The sequence below is a fragment of the Corylus avellana genome, chromosome 2 (genome assembly GCF_965113065.1).
Source record: "Corylus avellana chromosome 2, dhCorAvel1.hap1.2, whole genome shotgun sequence".
Lineage (NCBI taxonomy): Eukaryota > Viridiplantae > Streptophyta > Magnoliopsida > Fagales > Betulaceae > Corylus > Corylus avellana.
In genome coordinates this window covers 38,969,561-38,982,165 of record NC_142491.1, presented here as the reverse complement: position 1 = coordinate 38,982,165, position 12,605 = coordinate 38,969,561, and the positions used below count along the sequence as shown (strand labels likewise).

At 40.8% G+C, this 12,605-nt stretch overlaps 2 protein-coding genes across 4 annotated transcripts; both read left to right on the top strand.

The window, feature by feature from the left end:
- The first annotated feature begins 496 nt into the window (after positions 1-496).
- On the top strand, positions 497-8,019 carry LOC132177992 (G-type lectin S-receptor-like serine/threonine-protein kinase LECRK4). Of its 3 annotated transcripts, XM_088513686.1 has the most exons (3): positions 497-2,296; positions 6,318-6,325; positions 7,437-8,019. In XM_088513686.1, exons 1-3 carry the CDS (start codon positions 497-499, stop codon positions 8,017-8,019), a joined length of 2,391 nt encoding a protein of 796 aa, XP_088369812.1. The 3 variants fall into 3 exon arrangements, with proteins under 3 accessions (XP_088369812.1, XP_088369811.1, XP_088369809.1); XM_088513685.1 differs by lacking the exon at positions 6,318-6,325 and having other exon boundaries at positions 497-2,291; positions 7,424-8,019; XM_088513683.1 differs by lacking the exon at positions 6,318-6,325 and having other exon boundaries at positions 497-2,306; positions 7,439-8,019.
- Positions 8,020-9,059: 1,040 nt separating this feature from the next.
- Positions 9,060-11,438, top strand: LOC132178059 (G-type lectin S-receptor-like serine/threonine-protein kinase LECRK4). The gene has a single exon (XM_088512788.1). It carries the CDS (start codon positions 9,060-9,062, stop codon positions 11,436-11,438), a length of 2,379 nt encoding a protein of 792 aa, XP_088368914.1.
- Positions 11,439-12,605: the final 1,167 nt, after the last annotated feature.

Sequence of the window (12,605 nt, the reverse complement as noted above, 5' to 3'; positions counted from 1 at the left end):
CTAAAAAATGAATGGACTCTGCAACAATAAACCCAATACAAAAACAATAGGGTAAAGTTATAAACAATAAAAAATTAAACAAATAAGTGTCTCGGTCTTTTGAATAGAACCGCATATAGCAGTAATATAAGCAAAAGAAAACAAGATCAATCACTCAATATATGTGGTATATGTGGAAAAGAAAGGCACTAATAAGACAACTTTCACTTATCCGCACGGACCGTACCAAAAGACTCCAATCAAAATCAAAATCAAAATCAAAATTCCAAGTTTGATTTTGGCTGTTGGCCTAATTGGTAAAAAAAGAAGAAACAAACAAACAAACCGAACTTCCCCAAGTTTGATTTGACGAGTCGAAATAAAAAAAAATGAAAGAAAAAATATTTTAGTTGACAACCAGTCCAATCTAATTGAAGTGCAGAATTTTGCATTATCTGCCATTTTTCACTTCAGACATCTTTACTCTCCACTTGGTTCTTTCCCTCTTGTAGCAACAATGGGTGGTGCTAGAATTTTTCTTTGGTCTTTTCCATTCTTTCTCTCCTTACTTTGCTCTTGCGCTCAGATGAGTGGCAGTAAAATTGATTTGGGTTCCAGCATCACTGCAGGAGCCAGTTCTTCATGGCAATCACCCTCAGGTGATTTTGCTTTTGGATTCTACCCTCTTGTCACAGGCTTGTACCTTGTTGGCATTTGGTTTGATAAGATCCCGGAGAAAACTTTGGTTTGGTCAGCAAATCGCGAGGATCCAGCCCATAAAGGATCCGCCATCAAATTATCGCTCACCGGCCAACTTGAACTTACACACTCAAATGGGACTCATTTTTTCGTACACAGTGGCACGTCCGTCAATTCGGCTTCAATGCAAGATGATGGGAATTTCGTCTTGCTAAACCGTTCCAGTGGAATCCTCTGGCAGAGTTTTGATTCCCCTACAGACACTATTTTATTAGGTCAACGTTTGACTATGGGCCAGAAGCTCTACTCCAATGCCAACGGCTCAGTTGACTACTCGATTGGCCAATACATGTTGGAGCTTCAGCAGATGGACGGCAATCTTGTGCTATCCGCCTTTCGGTTTGCTGATCCGGGTTATTGGTACACTGGTGCAACTAATGTCAACATAAGCCTAGTTTTCAACCAGAGCACTGCTTTCATGTATCTTATTGTTGAGAATAACGCTTCAATCTCATACAATATGACGAAAAGTACTTCAGTGCGCACACCTATTGAAAATTACTACCACCGAGCAACTATCAATGACCATGGAAATTTCCAACAGTTGGCTTGGCTTAAAGGAAATAACAACCAATGGCAAGTTGTGTGGCAGGCCATTACGGAGCCTTGCACTGTGAATACTATTTGTGGGGTGTATGGCTATTGCCAGGTGCTTGATAATGTAACAATCACCTGCAATTGCTTGCCTGGTTATTCACCGTGGGATCCATACGTTCCCTCCAAAGGGTGCTATCCAGAAGTAGTGATTGATTTTTGTGCGGCAAATTCTTCGACTTCAGATTTCACAATCAAAACAATGGAGGATACAGATCTCACAAACGACATGTATGCAGATTTGGCGAGAATAAACACAGACGAGGATGGGTGCAAGAAGGCTGTGATGGATGACTGTTTCTGCATGGCTGGTGTTTTTAATCCCTCTGGCTCTGGCTCTGACCAAAATTTTTGTCTCAAGAAGAGGATGCCTTTGTTGAATGGTAGAAAAAGCAACCCTGCCACTAAAAATTTTATCGCATTTTTGAAAGTCCCTGTGGTGAATAACAGTACACAAGTTCCTCCTAAGAAGAGAAAGGATTCTCCATCCTCTGTTGTTCTACTGGCAAGCCTTTTATTGTGCTTGATACTCGCTCTACTCTTTGCAGCCATTGCCATTTATCATCATCCTCTGTTTCAACGTTACATGCATGTCCAGCCGCCTCCAAAACCCAAGGCAGTGGAGATAAACCTGAAGGCATTTTCATTCCAAGAGTTGCGAGAAGCGACGAATGGATTCAAGAATAAACTAGGCGAAGGAGCATTTGGTGCTGTCTACAGCGGATTCCTAACCATGGAAGATGAAGAGGTTGTTGAGGTAGCTGTTAAACAGTTGGAGAAGATGATTGAACAAGGTGAGAAGGAATTCATTACAGAAGTCCAAGTAATTGGTTTAACTCATCACAAGAATCTTGTGCGGTTGTTGGGTTTTTGTAACGAGGATAATCACCGCCTTCTGGTTTATGAGCTAATGAAGAATGGGAGTTTATCGAGTTTCCTGTTCGGGGAAATTCGACCCAGCTGGGTGAAAGAAAGCAAAGAAAATTGCTTTTGGCGGAATGAAGTCTCAGCTTCGTTCTCATTGTATATATAGGCAAAGAGTTACAATTGTAATCAAGTTTGACAAACCCAAACTTAATACAAACTAGGAGACCTAATTCAATACAAATATGTAAAACAAATACAACTAGAACACTAAAGAGAAGAGATAAGAACAACTATAAGGATAATACTAAAAGATAAGAACAACTATAAAACAGACTCTATTGGTTCCTTAACAGCCCCCCTCAAACGAATGGGAGGGGGAGTAACCATGAGTTTGTCTCTGAGGAAAAGAAATCGAGAGGAGGTAAGGCCCTTTGTAAAGATATCAGCACATTGATCTTGAGTTGGGATGTAGCTAGCACAAAGATCTTTGTGAAGAATTTTCTCACGGATGAAGTGGTAGTCAACTTCTATATGCTTGGTACGAGCATGGTAGATGGGATTAGAAGCTAAAGCAATAGCTCCTATGTTATCACACCAGAGTACAGGAGGATCATGGAGAGAAACTTGCAATTCTTTGAGTAGCATTCGAAGCCATGAGAGTTCAGCAGCTGTAATGGCCATTGCACGATATTCAGCCTCGGTGCTAGATCTCGAGACAACAGGCTGCTTCTTGGCATGCCAAGATACTAAGTTGGAGCCGAAGAAAACACAATACCCTGTAGTGGATCTGCGATCAAGTGGATCCCCTGCCCAGTCAGAGTCACAGTATGCCTGAAGTTGAAGAGGACCTGAAGTGAAGTGAAGGCCATGATCTGGTGTGCCTTTGAGATACCTTAGAACTCTTTTAGCAGCCTTCATATGTTCTGTAGTTGGACAATGGAGAAATTGACACAATTGATTGACAGTGTAGGCTATGTCAGGTCTTGTGAGTGTGCAGTATTGTAGAGCTCCAATGATATGACGATAGGTTGTGGGATCTGGTAGAGTATCACCATCAAGCTTGGTGAGCTTCTTGCCTGAAGTGCAGGGTGCGGCATAGGGCTTTGCTCCAAGCATTTGCACACGATCAAGTAAATCAATAATGTATTTACCTTGATTTAGATGCAAGCCAGTTTTGTCACGAAGGACATGGATGCCTAGGAAGTATGAAAGGCAACCAAGATCTTTCAACTTAAATTCCATTTGAAGGCCGTGGATGAGAGTCTCCATGATAGATGAATCTGTACCTGTTACTATGATATCATCAACATATATCAGTATGTAAATATGAACAGAGCCTTGATGAAGCATAAAAAGAGAGGTATCTACTAAGGATCCAACAAAACCAAGATGGAGAAGAGCTTGTGACAATCTATGAAACCAAGCTCGTGGGGCTTGCTTTAGACCATAGAGGGCCTTTTTGAGCTTACAAACATGATCTGGAAAAGCTGCATCAACAAAACCAGTAGGCTGCTCCATGAGGACTTCTTCATTCAAGTAACCATGAAGGAAGGCATTAGAGACATCCAATTGCTTGAGGGGCCAATTGTAGTGGATTGCTAAGGATAGTAGGATCCGTATAGTGGCTGGTTTTATAACTGGACTGAAGGTTTCAGTGTAGTCAATACCATCTCTTTGTTGGAAACCCTTAGCCACTAGTCTTGCCTTGTATCTTTCAATAGTGCCATCTGATTTTTCCTTTAGCCGAAAAACCCACTTATTCTTGATGATGTTTCGATGTGAAGGTCTAGGGCAGAGAGACCAAGTACCATTGTCAACTAAAGCTTGAAGTTCACTTTCCATTGCAGCAAACCATTTAGGGTTAGAAACAGCCTGAGCAAATGTGGTAGGGATAGAAGGCAAGGGTGTAGCATGAAAGGATTTTAGTGGATGCTTGGTTGATTTTAAGGATAGGAATAGCTGATAGTTGGGAAAAGACTTAGGTTTGGAGTTTCCAGTCATAGATCTTGTGACAATATGAGGAGAGGCTGGTTCAGTAGGTGCAGGCAAAAGCTGAAGTAAGGATTGATCTAGGTGGGGGATAGGATCAGGGGTAGGTGGTAGTAATTCGGCAGTAGGGGTAGTCAGGGGAGTGTTTAGAATAGGTACTTGTGCTGGGGAAGGCAAGGTGATTGGGGGTGAGGTCTGAACAGTATTAGAGTCAGAATTATTCATAGAGTAAAAATGAGAATGATCAAGAACAATACCTGTAGGGGAAGGATCTGATCCGTTAGGGGATGAAGATGCTGCTCTATTCTGTGCAGGGAACACCAATTCATCAAAAATAACATGTCTAGAGACATATACACGATTGGAGATGGGATCAAGGCACTTGTAACCCTTTTGGTGGGTACAATATCCAAGGAAGATGCATTGTTTGCTTCTGAATTCCAATTTGTGTTTGGCATAGGGTCTTAAGAGAGGATAACAAGCACAACCAAAAGTTTTTAAAAATGTGTAGTCTGGCTCCTTATTGTAGAGTTTGGTGAAAGGACTTGAATTTTGGAGAGTAGGGGTAGGCAATCTATTGATGAGATACACGGCAGTACTGACAGCTTCAACCCAGTATTTAGAAGAAAGGTGGGATTGAGCTAGGAGACTAAGACCAGATTCAATGATATGCCTATGTTTTCTTTCTGAAACTCCATTTTGTTGAGATGTATGTGGACATGTGACTCGATGAAGAACACCATGTGTTGACAGAAATTTAGTAAAGTTATGAGAGGTGTATTCACCACCCCCATCTGTTTGAAGTTGTTTAATTTTAAGGGAAAATAAATTTTCTATCAAGCACTTGAATTTAACAAAGGTTTCAAAAACATCTGATTTGAGTTTTAGAGGAAATAGCCAGGTGTATCTAGAGAAATCATCAATAAAGATAACATAACATTTGCTTCCATTGATTGAAGATAAAGGAGAAATCCATACATCACTATGAATAAGCTCCAATGGAGCAGTGGTAATACGACTTGACTCAATAAAGGGTAATTTTTTGCTCTTTCCTAATTGACATGAAACACAAATAGATTGACTCGACTTAACTGAAGACACAGGAAGGTAGTAGTTGTGAAGCAGATGCTGCAAGATTTGATGACTTGGATGCCCTAAGCGGTTGTGCCAAACTGAAGAAGACACCCTGATCCCAATTTGCGCAGTAAATGCTCTGACTTTATTTTTGGTGAAGTGTTGTAGCCTTAATGGGTAGAGACCATCTTCACTTGCCCCTTGTAGGAGGATCTTCCCTGTGAGGTTGTCCTTAATCAAGAAATAGGTATCAGTTAGTTTAAAATGGCAATTATTGTCACGACAAAATTTATTTATTGAAAGTAAATTTGTTGTAGCATCAGGACAATGTAAGATATTTTTAAGATGTAGGAGTTGATTTGAGCGAAGAAAAGAGGAAGAGCCAGTGTGGGAGATACCAAGTCCATTACCATTACCTACTGCTACTGTCTCATTACCCTGATATGGTTGCTGCAGAGTTAGATTTTCCAAGTCATTAGTGATGTGAGTATTGGCTCCACTGTCAGCAAGCCATTCATCTTCATCTTGTAGATCGTTGGATTGGGAAACCATTGTAGCAAGTTCAGATGGTGGATGTCGTCCTTGGAATGAATAATCCATGCGATGAAAGCAGTCCAATGCTTGATGATTGGAGCGGCCACATATCTGACAAAGAGGTTTGTTGGATGAGAGGATGCCAGGTTGAGAATTTCTCCTTGTAGTGTAGTTATTTCTCCTTGGAGTGTAGTTGTTGGGAGAATTGCTTCTTGGAGTGTAGTTGCTAGTGCTTCCAGTAATAGTTTGTCCTTGGGAGAAAGCAGGGGTTGGGAGTATACCAGGAGATCCGTTGAAAGTCTTCTTTGAGGGATAGGAATTTCTGTAATTGGAGAAATGTTTCCTTTGGTTGTTGAATCTCTGTTTGTAACCTGGCTTCTGAGCAGTCATGGCAAAGGATTGTGGTTCATCAATGGCAGCCTGATGTTCAATGAGTTGCTCGTGTCCAAGTAATTCAGACTGAAATTCTTCAAGAGACATAGTGGTATTCTTTGTTATCATGGAGTAGGTCATGACAAAAGAATTGTAGGTGGAGCTTAATCCACCAATGATGTAAGATACAAGGTCATCATCGGTGATGGGGCTGCCGGCGATAGCTAGCTGGTCAGCCAAGGATTTTGCACTTCGAATAAAGGTAACACATGGATTATTACCTTGTCTGAGAGTCTGAAGTTGGCGTCTCAATTGAGTGACGTGAGACCTTGATGGAGAAGCATAACGAGTGGCAAGGGTTTTCCATACTTGATTGGAGGTTTTACACCCATAAATAGTAGGCACAAGTGGAGCAGTTAAGGTTGCAATGAACCAACTGAGAATACATTGGTCTTTCTTTTCCCAGAGAATATATTCTGGATTTGGGACATCAGGAGTAGTTTTGTCCGGAGAAGATGGAATAAGCTTTGGTGGGCATGGCTCAGAGCCATCAACAATGCCCATCAAGCCGTTAGTTTTGAGGATGGGCTTAAATTGAAATACCCATCCGAGATAGTTGCTGTCATCGAGCTTGGATTGACAGAGATGCGCAATGTTTGGCATTGTGAAGGATAGAGCAGCGTCGCTGGATTGCGTCATGAGTGCAGTATCAAGGACACGGCAAGGAGATGCGGCTATGGTCTGGTGCGGCAAGGAGAAGAACAGCAATGAGGCTGTAATTTGGTGCAGCAAGAAGAAAGAAAGTAGGTGCGGCAATCTGGTGCAGTGCGGCAATGTTGGTGCAGTACAGCAGGTGCGGCAAGAGAAAAGGTGATCTGAGGGCAGCAAGAAGAGCTGCGAATTTGCCTGGAGAAGAAGCTGATTCCGTTGAAGAAGGCCCAAAAATTTGAGAGGGTCAAGGATCTTATTGAGAGGGGTATGAACCGTAAGGCTCTGATACCATGAAAGAAAGCAAAGAAAATTGCTTTTGGCGGAATGAAGTCTCAGCTTCGTTCTCATTGTATATATAGGCAAAGAGTTACAATTGTAATCAAGTTTGACAAACCCAAACTTAATACAAACTAGGAGACCTAATTCAATACAAATATGTAAAACAAATACAACTAGAACACTAAAGAGAAGAGATAAGAACAACTATAAGGATAATACTAAAAGATAAGAACAACTATAAAACAGACTCTATTGGTTCCTTAACACTGGGAACGCAGAGCTGAAATAGTTCTCGGAATCGCAAGAGGGTTGTTGTATTTGCATGAAGAGTGCGATACCCAGATCATCCACTGCGACATAAAGCCGCAGAATGTTCTTCTCGACAACAATTACACTGCTAAGATATCAGATTTTGGCCTGGCAAAGCTACTAATGAATGACCGATCTCGAACAAGCACCAATGTAAGAGGAACGATGGGATATATGGCACCAGAATGGCTCAAGAATGCACCTGTGACGACCAAGGTGGATGTTTACAGCTTTGGGGTTCTTTTACTTGAGATTATCTTCTGCAGAAGGCAGATAGAAATGCGTTCAACTGATGAAGACAGAGAGGGCGAGTATGTGATTCTGACCGATTGGGTTATATACTGCATGAGAGCTGGTAATTTAGAAGCCACTGTGAGTTATGATTCTGAAGTTTTGAGCAATTACAAGAGGTTTGAGAGGATGGCAATGGTAGGATTATGGTGCGTATCTTCTAATCCAACTCTTCGACCATCGATGGAAAAGGTTGTGGAGATGTTAGAAGGAAATGTTGAAGTTGGTGTTCCACCTCTGATTGATGCACAAATGTTTTAAGATAAAATTATATTATATCTTCCCCTGTATATGTTTTCAGTTTTTATTTGTAAGTTTCTTCAATTTGCATCATGAATAAAAGAACTTCAAAATCCAATAGTGTGATCTATTATAAATTTTTTAAAGCCATATCAGTATTGGAGAGACACAATACACAAAAGGAGCTTGAAAATCACATTTAACATTACTTCTCAACCTTCTACCCAATTTGCAATGTACCCTCAATAAAATATAACTACACCCTCAGTGGGAGGTAACCCATGACTAGTCGTGGGAGAGGTTCTTACTTCTCAGGCAAGGTACTCCATTAGGATTTAATAAAAAATCCCAACAGAAATGAGACATTGCAAATTGATAGGATACATTACAAAAATTAAGACATTGTTGAAAATTGGGATTATATATGTACATATAAAAGAGAGAAAAACTAAAAAAGTTAGAAGCTGCAAACTTTCTGAACAAATTAACATTGCACAATGAACAAGTTAATGTTTTTTCACTGATCCATCTGTTTTTCTAAAACCCAGTAGTTTTTACAGGTTGATAATAATAAAAGACTTGTTCATGAAGATAAAAGAGTATCACTGGCTGGCTATGAATTTCTAACTACACAAATGGAAGTCCAGAGACCAAGCTACCAACAACTCAAGGAAAATTCAAAGTTCACAGGTCCAGAACTATAGAGCAGTGGAAGCGGCATATTCTGCTGAAATTATGGTGGTGGAATCATCCATTGACCACGGGTTTCCAACTGGAAATGACATGTATAACAAATCCAAAAAGAGTTCAAAATATGTCCCATAGGTCCATGACTCAACCAGTTGCACTCTGGACAAACATATTTGGAATTTGGAGAGAAAATGACCCCCCTTTAGACGCTGATTAGTAGTTTCTAGCCGACATATTTGACTTTTTTTTCTTTTTCTTTTTTTTGTCTGTCTTGTGGAAATCTTTCATAAAAATTTTCATAGAGATATATTTGTGTATAGGAATATACATAAAGGCTGTTCTCCTTTTCTGGGTTCCCACAGCACTTAACAATGAATGTAATGATAACTACTTCCTTTTTTCTCCTGCTATTTTCGAATTTCTGCAGCTTACACGCTCAGATTCCTCCCAACATAAGCTTAGGTTCCAACATCACTGCTGGATCGAATATTTCTTGGCGGTCCCTCTCTGGGGATTTTGCATTCGGATTCTACCCTCTCCCCAACGGTCACTACCTTGCTGGGATCTGGTTTGACAAAATTCCAGAGAAAACTCTAGTCTGGTCAGCCAACCGTGACTGGCCGGCAGAACCTAATTCATCGATTCAACTGAATGATGCCGGAAAGCTTGTGCTCGTTAATGGTAGTAATCAAACACTATATAGTGCCAGTGAAGCTGCTGCAAGTTCAGGCATCATGCAAGATAATGGTAACTTTGTCTTGAAAGATAGCAGTAATAAAACCATTTGGCAGAGCTTTGATTTTCCAACGGACACACTCTTACGAGGACAGACTCTAGCTAAAACCGGAAAGCTGTTTTCCAATGCAAATGGATCTTCAGATTACTCAACTGGGAATTTCAAGCTGGAATTGCAGTGGGATTCAAAGTTGGTGCTCTCTGCACACCGCTTCTCTCATCCTGCTTATCGGATCATAGAAATCTCAACCGAAAATGTTATACTGGTGTTTAATGGTGCTAGTGCTTTCATGTACCTTGCCAATAGCAGTACTATTGACCATAGTATTTACTCTTTAACTGAGAAGGTTCCAACCCCAATTGAAGACTACTACCACCGAGCCACGGTTGATGATCATGGTAATTTCCAACAATATGTTTACCATAAAAGAAATCGCAGTGGATGGACGAGCGTGTGGAGATTTGTTGATGACCCTTGCCGCGTGACTACTGTATGTGGCCTCAATGGCATGTGCAGAGCTTCATTGGATAATAAAACGATGGCCTGTAGTTGCATACCAGGCTATATCAGGTTGGATCCAAGTAATGTATCCAAAGGATGCCACCCAGAAAACGTGCTGAATTATTGCCAAGGCCCTTCCATGAGCAACTTCAAGCTGGAGGTAATTGATGATGCTGAATTCGAATCTGATGGGTTTGAAATGGCTCAAGTGAAAAACGTCTCTGTGGAGGGATGCAAGAAGGCTATTATGGATGATTGTTATACCTCGGCTGCTTCCTGGGTGGATTCTACTTGTAACAAGAAGCGGATGCCTTTGCTGAATGCCAGAAAGAGTGCTTCCAGCAAAGGTAAAACGGGACTTATCAAGGTGCCGTTGAGGGTGCGTGAGCCGGATCTTCCAAAAGGTACAGAAAACAAGAAATTTCGGGTGCGGGTTCTTTTGGAGATTGGCCTTATAATTAGTGCTTCACTTGCTTTCTTGTTTGGAGCCGTTGCCGTATACTATCATCCTGCAGCTCGAAATCTGATGATGAAGAAAAAGCGGTTATCAAACTCTAACGCCATTGGGATTAACTTCCGGGAGTTCACATTCGAGGAGCTGCGTGTAGCAACAAATGGGTTTAGTAAGATTCTAGGCCGAGGTTCTTCTGGAAGAGTTTACGGTGGCACTCTAACTCTGAAAGATGCTGAGATTGACATCGCTGTGAAGGAGCTGACGAAAGGCATTGAGAAAACAGAGAAGGAATTTGCAACAGAGCTCAAGATAATTGGTCGTACCCATCACAAGAATTTGGTAAGACTATTGGGTTTTTGCATTGAGAAGGATCACCGATTTATGGTTTTAGAGTTAGTGCCAAATGGAGCATTGTCTCATTTTCTGTTCAAGGAGGGAGAGCGACCCAATTGGAATCAGAGGGCTGAAATAGCGCTGGGAATAGCAAGAGGCTTGCGGTACTTGCATGAAGAATGTGAGACTCAGATCATACACTGTGACATCAAGCCCCAGAATGTGCTACTTGATGTCAATTATACTGCGAAGATATCAGATTTTGGGTTATCCAAGCTTTTGAACAGAGATCAAACAAGAACTGACACAAACATTAGAGGAACAATGGGGTATATTGCACCGGAATGGCTGAGGAGTGGACCTATAACCAGCAAAGTGGATGTTTACAGTTTTGGTGTGATGTTAATTGAGACAATTTGTGGAAGAAGGCAAGTGGAATTGAGCCGGGTGGAGGAAGAGAGTGGAAAGGACGATCTGATTCTTTCAGATTGGGTTATAAGTTGCGTGAAATCTGGGAAGCTAGAGATGGTGGTGGGGCATGACCCAGATGTATTGAGCGATTTCAAGAGGTTTGAGCGAATGGCCTTGGTGGGATTATGGTGCATTCATCCGGATTCCATTCTCAGACCCTCTATGAGGAAAGTGACACAAATGCTTGAAGGAAAAGTGGAGGTTGGGATCCCACCGCTGGTTTATGATCCAACCGCAAACTATCTGAGTTATTAGTTTGTTGATGGTCTGTACTTGGTTAATTTCATCATGTATCCTAGCTCAAGCTTACTATATATGAGCCACCTTTATACTTAAGTCTATATAATATATATGGTGATGTAATCTTTCCAACTATAATTTCATAAGGAGTAGTAATCCAAGCCTAATAGTAATAGATTTGTTTCTTGTTGAGTCAAATTTGTTTATTCTCCTAATCTTCCTTGTTGGCGCCAGTAGTAAGCCTCAAACATTTTCAAACAGCGTTCCAAATAACATGCATTTTGGTTTTGAAGAAAGTTGTCAATCATTTCGGTATATAGAAGATATTATAGCGACCAGACCACCATAGTTGTTCAATCTTGCATTAAAGGGTCTAGTGGGTGCTGCTCGCTGGTGGAACTTCTTCATTATGGTTCGCACCAGGCTTAAGTACGTCATCCTTCTCTTCTTGTGTGGACATGCCAAAAAAAAAAAAGAGAAGAAGAAGCTAACTTGGGAGCTAACTTTTGTGGGGTTTGATAGCCAACTACTTGTACAACCCTAACTACATCCTATAAGCCTAAAACGTTTTTTTACCTCAAATTTTTGTTCATGGAAACTAGCTCCCAACTTAACAACTTCAAAGTAGGTTTCATTTATCTCGGTCCCTTCCCTTTGGTAGACGTATGTACGTACCTAGCGCGCACTTGCATACACAAAGTAGTGATAGTAACTTGAAAGCCACAAACCTATCACATAAATGGAATGAGTACGTAATAGCTACAACCTACAAAGCCTTAAAGCTAGCTTTTCACTTAAAAATTTTGTGGTCATGCCTAGAATAAATATTAGGTTTACAAAACTCACAAATTAACAACACCATTAAGTTTTAAAAAGATGGTTGCCTTCAATCTTCCCTGTCCTTACGTTTTGGTTGTGCCATGTGGTCTGTGCTATTCCAGTGGCTGCATGGTTTTTTACTCAAACCCATACCCAAACTCTTCTCCAGTTTCCCCCCCCCCCCAAAAAAAAAAATTCACACGATCGGTGCACTGCTTCATCTTCATTAATGTGAGATTTTCCATTATACAAGAAACTCCATAATCATTCAATTAATTAATACTCGAAAGACAAAAAAAAAAAAAAAATTTCTCAGAAATGTTCATCCCAAAGTAGCTATTGCCATCATGGCCGAATGGGCCA